We start from the raw sequence: 20,699 nt of genomic DNA, 5'->3' as shown, positions 1-20,699 counted from the left end.
AGATGTTTAATTGCATTACCGAGCCAGTACAAGTTTTCTGCACAAATGATAAACGAGGCTTATTGAAGATAATGGTGTGTATGGGGGGTGTTGCATAGTTGTGTTTTAATCTCCTTATTTTTTAAAAGCATCTTTGCTTTACAAGCTTCTTTGGATTTCCCTAACACATTTGCACAGTACTACACTGACACAATCTGTCACAGACAGACAGACACACACGCATTTGCACAGACACAATCTCTCACAGACAGACAGACTGACTCGCACAGACAGACAGACGCACGCACACAGGCAGACAGACACACACACATTTTAGAGATGCCAACCAGCATCTAATATAAAATGCAAACACCATAAAAGGAGTGTTAAAGTCAGACAGTGGGTTTGGGGGGATATTTTCACTGCAGTTCAATCCTATTACAACAAAGTAGACGTCTTTCTTGCCTTCTTTATTTATTCTTTCAGACTAAAACCAAATATAGAATGCATTTCTATAACAAGTGCAATCTCAGCTATGATTGACAGTTTGCAAAGCCCAATCTTTTTTTTTTCTTTTTTTTTTTTACATAAATAAAAATCGACCACCCCGAAATCCTTTATTAATAATTCCTTAAGTTTTTACTTTTTTTTTTTTAATTCTCCAAACTCTATACAGTATTTTTCTGCCCTCTTGTGGTTGGACAGGCTGTTAGCAGCGACTGGATCATAAGAGAAACCCATGAGCCTATCCATCTGACCCCTTTTGTCATATCTCTCATAGATCACACAAATAAGCACCTTTTTTTTTTTTTGAAGATAACAGGATAACATTAAAAAAAGTAAATAAAAGCAACTCAGAAGGTAGAACTGCCTACAAAATAATTACAATCTATGTACAGAATGATGGCATCAATGTTTACAGCACAAATTAGTGAGAGATTGAATCACTTAAGTGTTTACAAAGAAAAAAAAAACCCTCAGAACATCTGTAAACGTCTGGACTAAAGGACATGAACTTTTGAAAGTTTGCACTCCTTTACATTCAACAAAACGTTTAATGGTTTAAAATCAGACCCAGATCATTTTGCTTTTCTCTCTCTAACATAAGGACTGAAACAGTGCCAGCAAAATCAACATATCTGGAATGTATAAAGGAAGAACAAAAATATGTGGTGTATGTCATTTGCATCACAACAATGTGTTATCATCAAAAACAAAAACTCCAGACAAAACAGGGCAATAAAAATTGTAATGACAAATAAACAGATGGCAATTAAATAATAATCTCAAGCTTCAAAACATATTCACACCAGCCTTTCTATTTGTCAGCTGACTGTTCACAGTACATTCCCCTTTCCCAGTGTTCTCCTCTTCTTACTTCAAACCTGACACATCCAGATCCTCTTACGGACTGTGGAGATCTGGTGAATTCACAGGTGAACGTGTATTTTTGTGTGTCAGACTCCATGGAACATTGGAACACCAGATCACAGGGAGCATGAGAGGTTGGAGGTCCATGACAGGGTTTTTGGAACAGGAAATGTGGACAGATGTGTAGAGCTACAGTCATTTCCTTACGTGGATTTCTGCCTGTAGTGGAGTGTTAGGTCACCGCCACTCTTCCATATGAAGTGCTTTACTGTTCGCAGATCCATGTTAGGATCCAGAACCTTTCAGAGGAAAAATCAGAGCAAAAGGAGTGTTAAAGAAATCCAGGTTAACAAACAAACTCTTGCCACATCCTCAAATTTCTTAAACATTCTGACACATGCTGAAAGTAAAACAATATAGATGAGGAAAACTTAAATCATTATGACAAACTCCCAATGACAGGTTAATTGTGTAAATGACATGCTATTTCAAGGGGAAAGAACAGTTATGGAAGGCAGTTGCAAAGGTCCAAGAGTCATGGGGGGAACAAATGAGGTTAAAAACATTACAGAGAAGGAGAGAGGGGATTATATTAATTATGGAAGAATGAGAGAATGCGAGATATATGAAACTCTTTAGATATGTACCTAATCCACACCTGATAGACTAAAGTAGATTTGGACCTGGCTCAGGTTTTCCCAGTCTGAATGAACCTGTGTATATGTTGGATGATAAAAGCGATGATGGACTTTACCTGGTCCTGACAGAGCAGCTCGATCTTCTCTTCCGCCAACACCGCCATGTCCTCCTCCTCTTTCTGTTCACTTGGCTTCTCTCCAGCTGAACCGCTCGTCTGGGACTCGCTGTCCAGGTTAATGATCTTCTCATAAACATGCTCCATCACTTTTCTCACCTGGAGCATGTCACTAGCTGACAGACGATCCCTAAACACAGACAGATGAGAGAACAAGCAGACATGACAATTTGCACACGTTTGCATATAATTTACATAAAAATGTAAGCTTCCTTTGTCTGGTCTGTTAGGCGTCTTGAAGGACAGAGAAGATTTAGTAAATCCCAGGTACAAACGCACCACACAGATGAGAATGAATGGTTTTATAAATAAAAATAAGACTAATCTACATTCCTGTTGACTAATGTTATTCTGTAACCTTATATAAAGACAAAACGAGACAAAATTGTGCACTTCATATTCAACTTGCACAAAGAACCAGACACTTTATCAATATATTTCTTTTAAGAACGATTATTCACAGAGGGTCATCTTGAGATCTTGAGTCTAAACAAACTGATGCATGTAGCCATTCGGACTTAACAGAGCCTCACAATATTACATTCCCACAAGATGAGATGAATGCGGAAAACTAACACAAATTCCCCACACATGGTTCCATAACATTTTGAAAGGTGTCGACATATATTATATGTAACAGAACACATCATGTACTGCAGAAGTATTTTTTGGATACCTAGCAAGAAATGGGGTTTGAGTACAACTGCATATCCAAGAAATAGACAACGTACTTAAAATAAATATGACAAATTTTTTGGCACTGACTGCAAAAATCTAAAAAACAGCAATTGTCAATATTAAATATACAACTGATAATTAAACTGTCAAATATCAACTAATCTGCTTACAGTAACTTACTGCTTTACCAAACAAGTGCACATGCCTTTAATAAAGCACTCATTTAGAGTCTCATTACAATCTGAGACAATGAAGTAGACAATAAAGATTTGTGCTTAAGGGATCCAAACTGTAGTACAGTAAACCCCCGTTTATCGTGTGGGGGTTACGTTCCAAAATCCGTGATACACGGATGCCACCCCCAAATGCTTTTTTTTTTTTTTTTTTTTCTTGTTTAAGCTATAAATGACCCTCCCTTACTCTTTAAACACACACAGAAAACATTTGCAAGCATATAGTGAGATGAATTTTGGGTAAATTCGTAGAAATATCACATTTATAGTGAGTACTGTATGTATGTATGTATGTATGTATGTATGTATGTATGTATGTATGTTCCTTGCCAGAAGCCTTAGAAGATGGAGAGCATTTGGGCGACATAATAGGGCTTGCAGAAATAAATGTAAAAATACAGGCGTACACAGAACAAAAACAAACACTCGGGACAGTGACACGACAAGAACTGGGATGCTGGAGAATTCTGCTTCCCTTTTCCCAACTTCACACATAGCCAGCAGCCAATCACAACCGTGAATAAATGAACGGGGAATTCCGATTGGCCAGACTCGTTCCTCCGGCCATGCTGTATTTTGATTTTCAGCTTCCCCGCACTGTGCTTTCCTAAACGACGCTACGCTGTACAGTATTTGATACATTATTAACAATTTACTTTATTTTAATTAATATTTATATTTTGTAATTAATAATTATATTTTTTTATAAAGAAATTACCTTATTTCAACATAAAAACAATTCACTATAAAGGTTTGCGATATACCGGGAAAACCCGCGAAAAAAATTAGTTATGTTCCAAATAAAAATCCGCCATATACCGGGACCGCGATATAGCGGGGGATTACTGTAAAACTTGAAGGAAACCCAACAACACTGCTTTTACACACACACAATGATTTTAACATTTACAAGTTATTGTGCGATTTCCATCTGTAATAGTAACCTACTTCTTCAACGTCTTGGCACCAGATGAAGAATGGGGCTGGAGGTAGAACGGGATTTTGTTGAATTTTGGCATGTTTTTCTGTATGAAGGAAACAGAGCAGAATAAAGACTTCAGCAAGCCAGACATTTTTGATGTGCATAGTTTAAAATCACCATTTGGGTCTTTATTTGCCAAAATTAGTTACACAGAAGTGGTGAATACCTTAACCTGCATGAATAACACTCTGGGAGGTCTAATTGCAATTGATTAAATGACATTTAGACTGCAGACAGGATTGGCACAGGAGGATCTTAAGCACTCACATCCACTGTGATGTCAATCACCCACTGCGGAACCGTTTCATTCAGCAGCATGGACTCAGTCTCGCCTCCGGAGTCTCGACAGAGCAACCTGCACACACACGCACACACACACACACACACACCAATATAATAATACTGACTCTCACCCCATGTAAACTAGTCCCTGTTTGTCCAGCAAGACCACAAACAAACATGCACACTTGTTAAACACACCTGAACAGTGTTCTTCCTCCTGCTTCACCAAAAATCACAGGAGTATGTGGTGGCACTTGGAAATAACCGTTTCCTTTCTGTATCCTGTTCTCATGCTCGCCATTCACTAAAGCAAACACATGCATAGACTTAACATGATACTTTAAGGAAATAATCTGAAGGCATAGAACAGACACACAAAATCAACATTAACAGACTTTCTTACCATGGTTCAGCTCTGTTTCCTCATCCATGGGGCTACTGTGTGTCCTGGGCCAATATTCCAACAGTGCTTGGAGCAGCAGTCCACCCAGATTCACTACAATACACAGAACAGCATTCAACTGCTATTTCATTCAAGGAAGAATAAATTCACATTTGGTAGAAAATAAAAGCCTTAAATCATTTTGATCTCAACAGGTTCCTGGTGCCTTGAAAGTTCTAGTCTTACATTCACCAACACTGTGTCTCAAAACAATCAGAAATGCTTTGTATGCTAAAACGTCACAGAAACTGGACATTTGGGACTGGAGCTCTTTTTCTTCAAATGTCCAGTTTCTGTGAGCCTGTACTCAGTATAGCCTGTAGATTTCTGTTTTGGCTGGTCTTCTGCTGTTATAACTAAACTACCTCAAGGGGATGCTTTTCAGTATAGCGCATTTATAAAGAGTGGCTATTGTAGCCTTCCTGTTAGCTTGAGCCTGTCTGCTGAATTTTCTTATCGACAAAGCATTTCCACTCATGTAACTGACACTCAATAAATGTTTCTGCACCATACTGTATAAAGTTTGTTGAGTGTTGTGCACGGAATCGCCAGATCAGCAGTTTCTCTGGCAACAACCATGTAATGGTAGGTCAAGGGGAGTTCAAGTCACAGGTTAAGAAACTACAGGCTTCATAAATTTACAATTTATGAACCTCTTAGCTATTTGGATTTGGAGGCTGAACTGCAGCTTAACAGTACAAGAAAGACCTTTGTTGCCCATGTCTGGAAGCAATTTAAAGAAACTATATTCCAGAAATAGCAGCAAAATGTTTCATAAACAAATTTCTGATTTTTTTTTTTTTTTTTAAAAAGTGCATACATTGACATGTTATCCGTTTCATGTCCTAAGCATAATGGACACCCTGCCAAACAAATATTTCACATTCACTCAGGACAAAAAAAAAAGGGGGGGGGGTGTTAAAGGTCAGACTGATTTATCATAGCACAGGGAACAGCAAAACACACACAAGTGACTTTTACACATCTGAGTGTTCCTATTCACACATATTGCTCAACTCACGTTTTGGGTCTGAGCCATCTGGACTGGTAAACCCGGCATCCTTGGCCGAGACCCAAGCAGCAAAGCAATCACTCTCATCGAGTGTAATAGTCAGCATCTACAGAGCAACAAACAGAATTAAATTACCAAAACGTACAGACTGAAATTAAACACTGTATAATCCTGAACATAATACTCATCCATCATTTTGCCAATAATGTTAAACATTATTAGATAGAGAAAACTTATATAATTTGAAAACTTATTACACAAATGACACAGTGCTGTGACTCACCCCTGTTTTAAGATCCACAGAGAACCAATTAGGCACATAAACCATCTTAAACCGTTTCTTGATCTCCTCGTCAAACTCCACCTTCCCCAGATCTTCAACTTTACATGCCTTTACATACAAGCGGGTACGGATGAGTAACAAAGACACTGTGTCAATGTTTAGAGGTAAAAAGTTCCTTAAAATGCAACAGTTCCTACCTTTAACACATCCCAGTATGCTATGTTGTTGTTGGTGTCTTTGGTGAGTATGTGTCTCTTATCGTTCAGAATGTGGCACTGAATTATACTGGCTCCACCTAGAGGATACATTAAAGTACTGAAAGTGTGTGCAGCCATTACAAAACACCAGCAAATATGACTGAAAGGATATGGAAATCTGTTTAAAAACATTTTAAAAGTCCTGAAACTACTATATAGTTAACAAAGCATCAAATCACCAACAAAAGACATTATAGAAATTGCATGACTTTATATACATGTTTGCACCTGACACCAAGACAAATTCCTAGTACTGTAAAGTGCTCTTTGCTGACCCTTTGCTGTACCTGGCAATAAAACGTTTTCTGATTCTGAATCTGATGAATAGTGCTCTGGGAAGACAAAATCAAGCATGCATCAAGTCACCTATACTTTAATAAAATAATGAAATGTACATCCTTATGATTATGCAGAAACATTATTATCCAAAGTTGCTTAGGCTTTGTTTGGAATACACATTAGGAAAACAAGCAACCAGTTTTACAGATGCAGCTGAACAAATGATTGTAGCTTATGAATAAAGGCTGTTATGAATGTTAGCATTTATTTTGGGGGTAACCATATTTTTAAAATGCTGTTTGAGATTTTACAAAAGACGACCTGCACATTGGACTAAATGCACAGCCGTCAGTACACAAGTGTATGTAAAGTGTATAAATGCATACAATCAGTGTGCAGCAATATGCTTACCTTTAATAACCTGATCCGGCTGTGTGCACAGTGGTGTCAGGGGAGTACTGCAGTCATTGTCGTAATCGCCAGATGCTCGGAAATTGTGGATGCCCTTTAGAGACTGCAGGGTAATAGAGATTAAATGAAAATTGAGGCTCAAAGTCTCAGATCTTTCCAAGACGTTATTTTGCTGAGATTTTAGCTTTTCACTGTTCAGAGAATGTTAAGGTGACAGAACGTGAACTAATGGGACATTGCACACAATCAATGCGCTTGCAATCCATCAACACATTACTATTAGTGCTTAGGCCATATGATTAGAATCTAATACTTAATTAATAACAGCACACATTATTCACTAGGGACAGTATTCCAACGAGCGGAACTTTAAAAGTAAAAGAAAAAGCAAAAGAAAGCTTAAAGATTAGGAGTGAGTCTATATGATGTGTCAGGAACAGCTGGGGCAGGTGGCATCTTCATTCACGTCATTGTAGAAGGCAGCTGTGCTCACCCATTTGTTAACGGTGGACTTTGTTGTGGAGACCCAGATGGCCGACGGTGGGTCCGCTGACCTGTCCAGCTCCATCTGTCCAAAGCCAAATATACATTCAGCAATTTTGCTTTCTTTGCACATAGGTACAGTTCTTCAAACTACACTCTAAACAATTTTCTCTCCACACCTGGTTTTATTGCTTTAGCAATTGTCCTTGTATTTCACTTCAGCCTGTTACTTAAGGTCAACATGCTCTCAGGACAGTGGAAAAGAACACTGACAACAAGTCAGTACAACTTATCATGATGCTAATAATGAACATTGTCATACAGTGAACTGTAAAGTTATTGGCACAAATTCATATTGAGACTGTGAAAGAAATCAAACCTTTTTTTAAAGAATAAACACACAAACACACACACTATATACACATGTACACACAAGACATATACACACCGATCAAATTGCTGAAGAATTAATGCTGGTTCTGATAGAAAGGTGTCAATACACAGTGCATGATGGGTCAGGGCTGTTTTGGGAGCAAAAAAGGGGGACCAACACAATATTAGGCAGGTGGCCATAATGTTAGGCCTGGTCAGTGAAAAAATTAGGACACCCCATGAAAGCCTGTTTTTTTTTGTTTTGTTTTTTTTTTAAACATAGCTACACATATGGGCATTTGATCTTCATTTTAACAATACTGAAAGATTCAGGTAATATAACTAAACAAATAAAACCATAAAAAAGTCTTTTTTTTAATGATCTGTTAAATATAATTAAAAAAAAAATCCAAATTCTTTTGAGGAAAAAGTAAGGACACCCCTTAGCTTGGTTTGCTTTTAATTGTTGAAGTGAGAGGTTGAGAGGTATCACCATGGTGAGATCCAAAGAGCTCTCTGAGGCCTTCAGAAAGAAGATTGTTGATGCTTACGAGTCTGGTAAGGGATATAAAAAGATCTCAAAAGAATTTGTAACTAGCCATTCCACTGTCCAGAAAAACATTTACAAGTGGAGAACATTTAAAACAACTGCCAACATGCAAATTCACCAAGCAAATTCACCCCAAGAGCAGACTGCAAGATGCTTAAAGACGTCTCCAAAAACCCTAAAATATAATCATGGGACCTACAGCAAGCTTTTGCTACAGTTTATGCCAAAGTGCATGAATCTACAAATCAGAAAGAGACTACACAACTTTAATTATTATGGGAGGTATGCAATGAGGGCAAGAGTGAAGTTTCCCAAAGGACAAAGATACAAAGGCCAAGACTTCTGGAATAATGTCCTTCGTACAGATTAGTCTAAAATTGAATTATCTGGACACCATAACAGGGCATCTTTGGCATAAACCAAATACAGCATTTCAGCAAATGAACCTCATACCAGCTATGAAACATGGAGGTGGAAGTGTTATGGTTTGGGAATGCTTTGCTGTAGCAGGACCTGGACAACTCACTATCGTAGAATCCATTAGGAATTCTACATTGTATCAGAAGGTGCTTGAGGAACATGTAAGACCATCTGTCAAAAAATTGAAGCTAAAGCGGAACTGAACCTTGTAACATGACAGTGACCCAAAACAGGCCAATAAATCCAATAAAAGGACTGGCTGAAAAGTAAAAAAATGGGGAATTCTGGAATGGCCAAGTCAAAGTCCAGATCTAAATCCTATTGAGATCCTGTGGGGTGATTTGAAATGGACTATGCATGCAAGAAACCCCCGCAAACATCACACAGCTGAAAGAATCTGCATTGAGGAGTGGGGGAAACTTTCTTCCAGTCGATGTCAGAAACTGGTAGATGGCTGCAAGAAACATCTCAATGAGGTTACTTCAGCCAGTGGGGGAAACACTAGCTATTAGGGCATAGGGTGTCCTAACTTTTTGCTCAGGTGAAATACTCATTTTTGTTGATTTCTTTTGTTTAATAAGTGAAAAAGTGATATTTTGTTGTTTACATGCAATTACAGGTACATTAAAACAAGATCAGAAATTAATATGTTGACATTTCTTAATAAAGAACTGAATATTCAATGGGGTGTCCTAATTTTTTCACATGACTGTATATATACAGATACATCTGTAGTGTGTGTGTACACTTCACCGAACTTCTCCCTACTATACTTGATAAGATTTGAGAATAGAGATTAAGAAATCTAAGAGAGCACTACTCAATACAGAATCTCTCCAGATCCCCCAGGGTCCTCTGTCTGCTGTTGTGGACTCTCCGTTTCAGCTCACCTTCAGGTTTTAGTGGACTGTACTGGGATTCAGTGAACACTAGGATTCCAATTATAAATGCTTGATCTGTGGTCATTTAACCATTTTTGTGTGGATTTGTATCTTGTCAATAACGTTCCCACTGAAAGACTCAACCACAAGCTCCTTGCTCCTTGGAAAAGGTAGCCTGTTTTTTTATTTAAAATCTTCCAGTACATCATAGAGTCCATGATGTTGTGTATCCTAACAAGGTTTTCAGAACATTTAAAGAAAAAATAGCCCCTGAACATCACAGAGCTACCAACAGTGGGGATCGGGTTCTTTTCTATATAACTATCTGTCTTCCTACTCCAAACCCACCTTCAGTTTTTTGTTGCCAAAAACTTTATCTTTTGTCTCATCTGACCACAGAACTCAGTTCCAGGTTAGTTTTTTTTTTTTTCGTATGAAGTTGCCTTCTAATTGTAGTTGGGAGACTTGGTGAACCCAAAATGCTGCCACCTTCTGCAAAAATCTCCAACTGTGATCACTGGAGAAAATTCTGCCTGTCTAATCATCTTCCTCACTGTGTGTGGGAATAAAATACACTTGTGTCATCTTTCATGCAAGTTCATTACAGCTCTATTTTCAAAACTTCTTAATTGCTTCCCTAAAAGTGAATATGGGCATTTTCAGTTATAGCTATTTTATAGCCATTGAGTTAGGGAATTTTGCCTGTGTGTGTCAAATCATATTTATACCTCAGTGAAACAGGAAGTCATGGATGACTGCTGAGTCATGCGACATATAAATGGAAACATGTTTCAGCTATATTTTACTTAAGATTATTTCTATTTGTCCATAACTGTTACAAAAGGTTTTGTTTTAAACAAATTTTTGATGATTTTTCTTTCCAATTTTCTGAGAAAGAATGTACGTTAAGGATTGATTTCTCTTATATTTCAGTGCAACATTAAGTTAATTGAACAGTAAGACATCTTAATATTACCTTTTTAGCAAACTCGTGTAAACAATACTCTTTACTGTGGATTTGTGTTATTATAAAAGCATGGTATTACAAAGATTAAGGTGTAAAGTGTATAAACACCAGCCTCCTGAAAAATTCCAGTCTTCTAGTAAATCCCAGCTTCATCATATCTCACCTACCTTTAATACAGGGGCCTTTTCTTCACAAATGAGTACACGTATGTCTGGATTGCGCAGGTCTGTGCAGTAAATCTTCCGGTCCCGGCCTCCAGAGTAGACGTGTGTAAAGGCTTCATTCACCTGCAGTGCCCAAACTCCCTCATCATGGACACGGTACGTGGCTATACACCTCTGCTGCCCCAGTGACCACAGCCGGATGGTACCATCTGAACTGCCTGACAGACACTAAACACAGATCAGGGCACATAGTTAATCATAGTACCTCAAAAAGACATTTATGTACATTGTTAATGACAAATCAAAGATGTATAAAGAGGTAAAGGTCACTATATATTGCATCATGACGCTGATCAAAATGGCATTAAAATCTCCAGCACTCCGTTTCAGCATTTTTCTTTCTTCAAATGCTATAATCGAATATCATGCACCTGAGTGCCATCTCTGTTGAGCAGCAACGACTTCACATTGTCTGTGTGTCCTTTAAGCTTCATGAGCTTGGCACAGGTACGTGGGTCCCACACTCTTAAAACCTGAGAAACCACCCACACACACACCCACACACATCTAAATAAACAGGGCCAGCAAAAGAAACACATTTAATTCATTTTATATGAAAAAATAATGGAAACATAAAAGAAAATTGGGACAAACCTTCTCAGTTGATCCAGATACTATTACTGTGCCCATCTGATTCATCGCCAGACTGTAGATTGAATCCTTGTTCCCGCTGAGAGACGATGCTGCAGGATAAATGATAGCAAAGAGTACTTGAATTGACTGATTGAATAATGAAGTTTGATGATGTCTTGGTTTTTGCAAAACTAGGTTCAATTCCAAGCTTTTAACTTTGCTACTAATAATATTAAGCTCATTTGTCTCAGGCAATTTGGCATATAAAACCAGGCTACTCATTGTCCACACAGCACACACACAATTGATTAAAAATTAGGATATAACTAAGTATGGGTAAGAATGCTTATAAGCTATGGAAACCATGGGTACACACCATACACAATGCTTAACAGTCAACAGATATATATAGATATATACATATATATATATATATATATATATATGTGTAAGGAATAAAACAGTACAGGACATGCTGTTGTGAGGCCTGAGTTAAAGAACAAAGCCCTCAAAGTGCAGACACTGGAGACTCCTACCATAAATATTAATGTCTCCTCACAGAAACCTTCAACATAATCAATCAACAAAACGAACACATTAGTTAATCTGATATGCGGCAAGTCCACCCCACCACACACAATTAAATCTGTCTTACAGTGAACAGACTAATTGGTATTTTTCTATGTGTGATGTTATAGAACTTAATGCCATCGTCACCGTGTGCTTCATCTATCTCCAAGTATTATCTCACACTTTACACATGTAAACCTGTCCGCTCTATCAGGAGGCTCTGAACAGATTTTAAGACAATTTGAGAATTATTTTCTGAGGGAAAAACAGTAGTTTTTTTTTTAAAAATAAAACCAGCTGCTTCTATTTTTTTTTAAACAAAAGAAAAGAAAAGTGTGATAAAAAGGTACTATGATACCCCCTGTAACACGTCACATATTGCAGATATCACATTATTTGCAACATATCACAATACTGGTATCATTTACTCACACTACTGCTGCTTTAGTTTAAGTAAGCTGACAGACAGTACTCACTAGTGACAGTATTATTGGAGGCAGTCAGTGCTGTTAGTGTGTTTACGTCCCATAAGAAGATCTGTCTGTCCAGCCCTGCCGAAGCCACCAGCTCTTTATCTTTAGCATACGCTAAAGCTTTAACATAATCCTGTGAAGGAGAAAACACACAATAACAGGTAGCAGTGTAAATTCAAAATAATCACCTATCCATCTTAAGGAATGTGCCTGGCATCCAATTCGTAACAAATTCTGAATAAACGACAAGATCTTCAGCTCTATTCAGTTTGGACTCATTTTACATTGGTAGGTGAAGCAAGCATTAGCAGAGTAATTTTACAGACTGCACATGTATGGGTCTGAAAAGATTCTTTTAAAGTCTATAAAATGACCTGTGGAAATAACCCACGGTAATAATAAATATATCCAATTCATAATGACATATTTGTAAAGACTTCATTGTATCCAGCAGGAAAAGAGGTTTTACATTTTGTCCTCACTAGACAGTCCAGGAAGTGGTCTTTCTGGCAACCAAAATGATGCCAAACATTAGCAGAGTATAAAAAACCATAAAATATAGATGATGTTTAAAAGGACTTGTCAAAGAAGTGATGTTTCCGGGGGTTTTAGGCCAGTTACTGAGCACTCATATAGCCTACATTCTGTGTGTGTGTGTGTGTGTAGCCACAAACCAGTGCTTGTGATAAAGGTCAAAGCAATCTATCTGTTAAAATGAGGTGTACGCAATCCACATGCATTACAATTTTTGTCCAACCATGCATACATCATGAACACAATCGCTTAGCCTGTGCAAACTGATTTTAATTACTACAGACATCCTCCAGCAACATTAATTTTATACCAGCCATTTATAATGCTTTGAGTGTTGAGATAAAAAATGACTACAAATTACCAAAAAATCTAAAAGGTTACATTAATAATTGAATTTAAATATTTTCTATATTGCTTTAAACATTTTAAATATTGTTACAAAGCAGTGTTGAAGATATACAGTGGCAAGAAAACGTAGGTGAACCTTTTGGAATTTAATGGTTTTCTGCATAAATTTGGCAGGTCTGATCCACAAGAAGCGCCTGGTTTAGGTGATATAAGTCAATACTCTTGACTTGATGAGGATGAAGATCAGGTCACATTGTATGACACATTTATGCAGAAAACCATGAAATTCCAAAAGGTTCACATACTTTATCTTGCCACTGTAATTTTAAGACATAAATTACAGATTTTAAATGTATCCCTCATGAGAAGGCCGGTGGAAATGGCGGCAAGGAGAAATCTCCGAGACGACATGTGGAAGAAACCTAGAGGGGAATCGGACTCGAAATGGAGAAAAGCCATTCTCATCTGGATGACACCAGGTAGTATGATTAAAAATTGCAAAAAAAAAAAAAATGCAATTGGTGTGTGACAAAAGTAATTGCCAATCGTGTAACAAGGAAATTCAATCGAGTATCAACAAAAAGTTTCTCCTTGAAGGTATCTAGTGTTCACGGACGTAGACTTGAGTGCAAAAAAGTTTCAATTTCAGCCCAAAGCCGTATTTATGGTTTCTAAGTTGCCCCATTCACAGCAGACCTATGTATCTTCATGCAATTCATGCAGCAGCAAGCGGCCGACAAGTGATGAGAACTTCAATCAGAAGCGGGGCGTCAGGATGGATCAGGCAGGTCCAGAGAGCAGATGTGATGCTGGTACAGTGCTAATACAGTGACTGCCCCCTCATTAAGATGCTACACTTCTTCAATACCAAGGCAAGTGATTAGAGTTCTATAGATCACCATTACTATTAATTGTACTGAATGTCTCGACCAGTGATGTCCTGTCCTTATACAAAGTGGGCAAGATTAAACCTCATCAAAATACCTGAGGTCTAGTCACCAAAATATCGTTTTTAAGCTTGATGAATTTAAGTTTAGAGTAATAACTGCAGCAGGGTATCAGCTGTACTTGTTTCATGCAAGATTATATTCGTAAATGGCACTGACCACTTTAAAAGGAAGCTTTTAAAAATTGATGAAAGTTTTCTATGCTTATTAGGTTGAATCATTGCCACTTATAAGCTCTAGTAATGTTCTGTGTCCCATTTGCTGTGATAAAACAGCTGCTTATGCCAGAATAGCTACCAGCTGCTTCAGTTTCTCTGCCCTCTCATCCTCTGAATATTTTTTGGCATGGCCCATGATGTTTCATAACAAAACATAAAACATTTCATGATTCTCATGATATTAAATTCCTTAATTACCTCAACAGTCTCTTGAAACATGAGATTGAGTTTTTCCATTAGAGTTATGGCTCGGGATGAAAAACAATTCTTGTTTCCAGCTATTTTGAAAACACTCATTCTCACTGTTAACGCTTTGACTGTAGCCATGACTATCATGTACACACACACATACATATACATATATCTCATGTACATATAAAAGTTTTGGGACACCCCTCGAAATCATTGAATTCAGATGTTATTTTTCAGAGGTCTGCCTTGGCCCCTTAGTTCCAGTGAAAGGAACTCTTAATGCTTCAGCATACCAAGACATTATCGACAATTTCATGCTCCCAACTTTGTGGGAACGGTTTGAAGATGACCCCTTCCTGTTCCAATATGACTGCACACCAGTGCACAAAGCAAGGTCCATAAAGACATGGATGAGTGAGTTTGGTGTGGAGGAACTTGACCTCAACCTAATAGAACACCTTTGGGATGAATTAGAGCAGAGACTGCGAGCCAGACCTCCTCGTCCAACATCAGTGACTGACCACACAAATGCGCTTCTACTGAAATGGTCAAAAATTCCCACAAACACACTCCTAAACCTTAAGGAAAAGAGTTGAAGCCATTATAGCTGCAAAGGGCTGGCCAACTCCATATTAAATTCATGTGCATGTAAAGGCAGACGTCCCAGTTTTGGAATAGCTCAAGGTCTCCACTTCAATTCATCCCAAAGGTGTTCTGTATAGGTAAATATATTTATTTATTTGAAACTGGATACATAAAATCTATATATAAAGTCCTGATATAAATACAGATAACTGAATTTGATTTTTTTTTAAAGCTAGTTCTATACCTTTTCGCAGCTTCACTCATTTTAGATTTGTGCTTTTTTTTTTATACTACTTATTAGGTTTAATACTAGTTATGCTTTAGATGTTTAAAAAAAGTAATACAGTTTTGTGATAGAATCTTGCTGAGCCATGTCCACAGACCCACTATGCCATTTTTTATGATTTACTTACCTTATGCGTACGCAATGTCGACATACAAAATCCTTTATGTGCATTCCAGACTTTCACGGTGGTGTCTGATGAAGCCGATATCACTGTAAAATATTGAGAATACAATACAACACTGGGATTACATGATATACTGAGGCATTGAGTTCCATGAGCACTGTGATACTTGGCCTTTCTGTAGCAACGTTAATTTTGACCCAGGGGATGATTTTAAGAGAGCTCTTCAAGCAGAATGTTTAAGAAAACACTGCATCTGTGTGGAGTAACAGTTTAACAATGTCTAAAATGAACAGTTTATGCAGTATGTGAAAAAGAGTGAACATCCAGGCCAACAGTTACATGTACCTGTTTAACAGTTTATGTACCTGTATCCAGGTACATAAACATAGACAGTTGCATATAACTCGTGTAAATAAGTCATGCTCACAAGTTTTTCCGTTGCAGCAGAGGACGATGTCATTGACCCAGTCTGTGTGATGTTCCATTGATGCTATGTATGGGTCCTGCTGAAAAGCAAACAAAACAACGGAAATGCCAGTGAATTTCCAATTTCTAACCATGACATGAAATAATGCAATTAATATGCTGTCCAGATCAAAATATTCCATTACTAGTTAGCCTTGGGTTTGCCTCCAACATTATTACAGTATCCCATTAGCACAGAGAGTGAATGAGAGACTGACAGATTGGTACCTTGTGCTGGTTGACGCTCCATATCCGGATGATGGAGTCTCGACCGGCGGTGAAGAGCCGGTTAAGAGCTGGGTCCAGCTGTAGAGCATTAACTCCATTACGGTTGTATTTCTCCACTTCGTCTCGGATAACATATGACACCTGGAGCCCATGGAAAATGGAAAGATTTTTTTAAATGAAGAATATGACACAGGGACAGAAATGTTTCCGATTAGTTCAAAACATCCTGAAATCAAACTAAAACCAGCACACTAGGTCATCCAACTTGAAAAAGAAATACATCTTTATATATTTATCATCAAGCACTCAAGCCTGTAGTTTGTGTATATTAGGGAAGCATTCTTTAAAGAATATAATATATATAATATACTGTAAGCTAATATATGTAAAGAGTGTTGACTGACACTTTATCTAATGTCTATAAAAAGGTATAAATTTAAACAAATGCTTTTACATTCACAAACAATCTTTTGTGAAAGTAATTTAAAAAAAATATTTAACACTAAAAATGGGGAAAATTTGGGTGGAAAAAAATTCATATTGTCCAACCCTACTGAATACAGGTATACAAAATGTCTGAAAGAGACTCTGTACATTTTCAAAGCAATATTAGATTTCCCATGAGGAAAATGTACTGCATGTGCATCGCTCACTGTAACTGCAGCATTATATACATTTGAAGTGCCTTCTTGGAAAAGTATAATTACATAAAAATGAAAGCAAAAGAAAATTCAAAGAAATTTATATGGCAACGTAACAGACTTGGGTACTTGTGAATCAATTCAACACGGCAAAGACACCTTCAACAAATTAACATTTTCATAAATGACGTACACTTGTGAAGTTTTATAAGCAAATCAGCCGATTAGCTTTTCCAAGTATCTAAGAGAGCTAGAGACATTCCTCCTGGAGATGTCTGCCTCTGCCTAACTTGCTTCTATTTCTGAGAATAACCACAAACATGCTCCATTTTGATTTACCTGAAAAATAATCTGTTACTTGAAGAGGTTACTTTAACGACATACAAACATTTCTCTGTATCATCAAGTTGAATCGAAAACATCAGAACTTTCCACATAAACCATCACCATTCTGACACAGCATCAAAAAATGTAGAGTATAAACTTCACAATGCTGGATTTCAAGGCAGAGATCCTGCTTAGAAATTGCTTGTATCAAAGCAGACATAATCTGGTATAATACAGCGCAAAAGCAGGATGCCTGAACAAAGGGAAAAAGTAGCATTTGATGAGTCACGCATTACACTTTCTAGCTGTATTTCTGCTTAAATTTTAAATTATATACATATACATATATATATATATATATATATATATATATATATATATATATATATATATATATATATATATATATATATATATATATATATATATATATATATATATATATATACACACATATATATATATATATATATATATATATATTTATATATATATATATATATATATATATATATATATATATATATATATATATAGTCTGTCATTTGCTGGTAAACATGACAGTGCACTTGTAATGGCACAGGCAAGGGTCTCAGAGGAGTGATCATTTTAAATTTAGGGCCTCTGCATGATCCCACAATAAGCAAGAAATATAAGGCCATTTCACAAAGCCACAAAGTGCACCCCGAGGTGCAAACACTGTACAGGTATGAAATAGCAAGATGATAACAAGTGACCATATACACACAGCTAAACAAATTCAGTATTAAGTCACAGATCATATGCCTTCTGAGGCCTTTAACTTCAGCAGGAGTCAATATTGCTAAAGTACATTTAAAAAAAAAAATAATAATAATAATAAAAAATCATAATGAATAATTTGTTGCAAACAATCAACTGAACCATAGATTAAAAGGGACCATAGAAAAAATATATCATATGATTCTTACAAAACAGCAGTGGTGTATTTAAAGCACAGGTTCTAGAAAACTTTAATGTCAACAACATAAATATTTTAAAAATGGAAATTCTTTAGAAACAAAAAAATATTTGTTAACATTAATGCCTTTATGAGCAACATATAAAGCTGGAATTTTATGGGCTAGGCCTCTTAAAGAGCGGAAAATATGAAGACGGAAGAGAAGAAGATAGATAGATAGATAGATAGATAGATAGATAGATAGATAGATAGATAGATAGATAGATAGATAGATAGATAGATAGATAGATAGATAGATAGATAGATAGATAGATAGATAGCAAAAACAGGAGTGTGGAGGTTGGAGGGACTGATAATCTCTCTCTCACACACACACACACACACACTAACTTTCCCAACTCAACCTGCACATCCTACTACAGCTACATTCACACATACATTGATTACCGCAAGTCTTCAGGTCCTGTACTGTAAATTCACAAGTAGGCGTTCCTACTACTGCCTGCCATAGTGCTCACATTCATCAGTGAGAGTCATGACAGCATTCCACTTCACAAAAAAATCTGTTTTCTTGCTACTAAAATGCAACATTCTGGAGGGAGACTTGGAAATTGTATATAAAACTCAGCTGTGCACATATGCATCATATCATACGAGATGAAGGATGCGCAGCCTGTGCTCTTTGTCACGGATCACGTATGCTCAACTCCCTTCACTTCCACTGGCAGTTGCTGCACCAAGTCACTCCATATTTGCATAAAGTTAAACTTTTCCCAACTTTGTCACGTCACTGGACACGCTCATATCAAGTCACCATCAGTCACTCTTGTTCGTTTCCGCAGAAGTCACCGGTCCACACTGAAAATGAATGGTTGCTTCGTCACTGTGAGTCGCTGTATGTGTGAACGTAGCATTACAGACACATGCCAAGGGATTGCACAAAAGCATGGTTTCATAGCTATTCCATAACATTTTTCCACTGTTGACTTTCCAGCCACAAATATCAAAATACTAGCTAATTTGTTCACAAGTGACTCAATGTGGTCAAACGGGTGACTTAAGCCTATTTACCTACTTTGTGACCAGGATTTTGTAATATAATCAGTAAGCTGTTATGAAAAGTAAAAAGTAGTTCAACTCTGACATTAAGGAATAGTAGCCATTGTTGGTTATTTGGACTTCCCTGCAGATTTCCTGGGACACTCTGGACATGTGACAATGTCAACACATCAACTCTGGTCAGTTACTAATGTCTGTCTTTTCTCTAAAAGGGTAACAGTTACTCTAGTTAGCCCCTCTGGTCTCAGACTTACTCATTATATAGATAACAATACGATCATAATATTGTCCAGTAATGTAACAAGGAAGTGTATAAAAATAATTGGCTAGATCATATTGTTTCAGACCCTGCCACTCTTCTGCGTGCGCTTATGCAGTGTGCGCCAATTTTACGACAGCTCAAAATACGGCAGACATCCCAGCGACGCCGGGCGTATTCTGGTTTACGTTTTTAAGTTTGTAAATGTTTGTAAATTAATACAAATGTCTTGCTTTTTTCCCCCCACTGTTCACAAAGCTGTAACTGTCTTTATTTAATTCAAGGTTTTAACAGTTTTGTGTGAAAGAGCACAATGTCACTCTACTGCAGTGATGAGTGGGAAGGGGGCGTGGACTTAGCTGTAGAGTTAGCTTAGCAGCAAGCTAGCAATCAAATGCACACGACCATGTAAGATAAAAGACAGATGGACAAACTGGACATCTGCTACGTCCTCAACAGCGCGTATTATTTTATATATACAAATATATATATAGGGATAAAAAAAAGAAGAAATAAAAGCAAACACGAACCAGCAAAAGCATGAGCAAAAACTCTAAGTATGCTAGCTGAATATTTTCGCTAGCTCACGAGTCAGTAATCAGGGCATGATTGCCAAAGTACATCCAGTTATAGATACATAAAGCACTCACGTGTTCGGTTATTTAATGCCCTAGATAATGCACTTATGTAGAGAGAGAGTGATTTGGGATTCATCCCCCAGGTCACACACTGCGCTTGGGATTGACACATATATCGTGATAAAACGCGCACACACACCGCGTGGAGAAATGCTTCACAGATATCTTCTTCAGTAATCGTCACCAAATGCGTGTCTATGCACGTACAAAACAACGCCATGAAAGTGGAAATTTACCTGCACTTTTCGCCGCCCGGCAGCATTCTGCCTGTGATGGGTCGCCATCTTACATGTTGACAGCATGACGTCACTTCCGTGAAGCCAAAAAAAAAACCCGCGCGCAAAGCAGGAGCAGTGTGTAAGGCTAATATTA

General features: G+C 37.3%; 1 protein-coding gene across 6 annotated transcripts; it reads right to left on the bottom strand.

The window, feature by feature from the left end:
- Positions 1-421: 421 nt before the first annotated feature.
- wdr48a (WD repeat domain 48a) lies at positions 422-20,677 on the bottom strand. 6 transcript variants are annotated; one of them, XM_058393014.1, is made up of 20 exons: positions 20,564-20,677; positions 16,464-16,604; positions 16,198-16,273; positions 15,774-15,856; positions 12,540-12,669; positions 11,515-11,603; positions 11,292-11,393; positions 10,864-11,088; positions 7,517-7,591; positions 7,024-7,126; positions 6,621-6,665; positions 6,274-6,371; positions 6,077-6,184; positions 5,803-5,899; positions 4,743-4,835; positions 4,538-4,643; positions 4,325-4,412; positions 4,024-4,100; positions 2,105-2,294; positions 423-1,649 (listed from the first exon to the last, which is right to left on the bottom strand). In XM_058393014.1, the coding sequence occupies exons 1-20, from the start codon at positions 20,627-20,629 to the stop codon at positions 1,554-1,556; spliced, it is 2,088 nt and encodes a 695-aa protein (XP_058248997.1). In that variant the 5' UTR covers positions 20,630-20,677; the 3' UTR covers positions 423-1,553. The 6 variants fall into 6 exon arrangements, with proteins under 6 accessions (XP_058249022.1, XP_058248997.1, XP_058249013.1 ...); XM_058393004.1 differs by having other exon boundaries at positions 425-1,649; positions 16,198-16,276; XM_058393039.1 differs by lacking the exon at positions 7,517-7,591 and having other exon boundaries at positions 422-1,649; positions 16,198-16,276.
- Between the last annotated feature and the right edge of the window lie 22 nt (positions 20,678-20,699).

This window comes from Hemibagrus wyckioides, linkage group LG01 (genome assembly GCF_019097595.1).
Source record: "Hemibagrus wyckioides isolate EC202008001 linkage group LG01, SWU_Hwy_1.0, whole genome shotgun sequence".
NCBI lineage: Eukaryota > Metazoa > Chordata > Actinopteri > Siluriformes > Bagridae > Hemibagrus > Hemibagrus wyckioides.
This window is presented reverse-complemented; position numbering and strand designations above follow the sequence as displayed.

Excerpts from the sequence above, each read along its gene's own strand:
- wdr48a (XM_058393004.1), bottom strand. The coding sequence starts at position 20,629 with ATGCTGTCAACATGTAAGATGGCGACCCATCACAGGCAGAATGCTGCC. Across the intron at positions 11,089-11,291 it reads TCAACAGAGATGGCACTCAG|TGTCTGTCAGGCAGTTCAGA; the intron begins GTGCATGATATT and ends ATCTGTGTTTAG. Across the intron at positions 4,101-4,324 it reads TGATTGACATCACAGTGGAT|AAAAACATGCCAAAATTCAA; the intron begins GTGAGTGCTTAA and ends TCCTTCATACAG.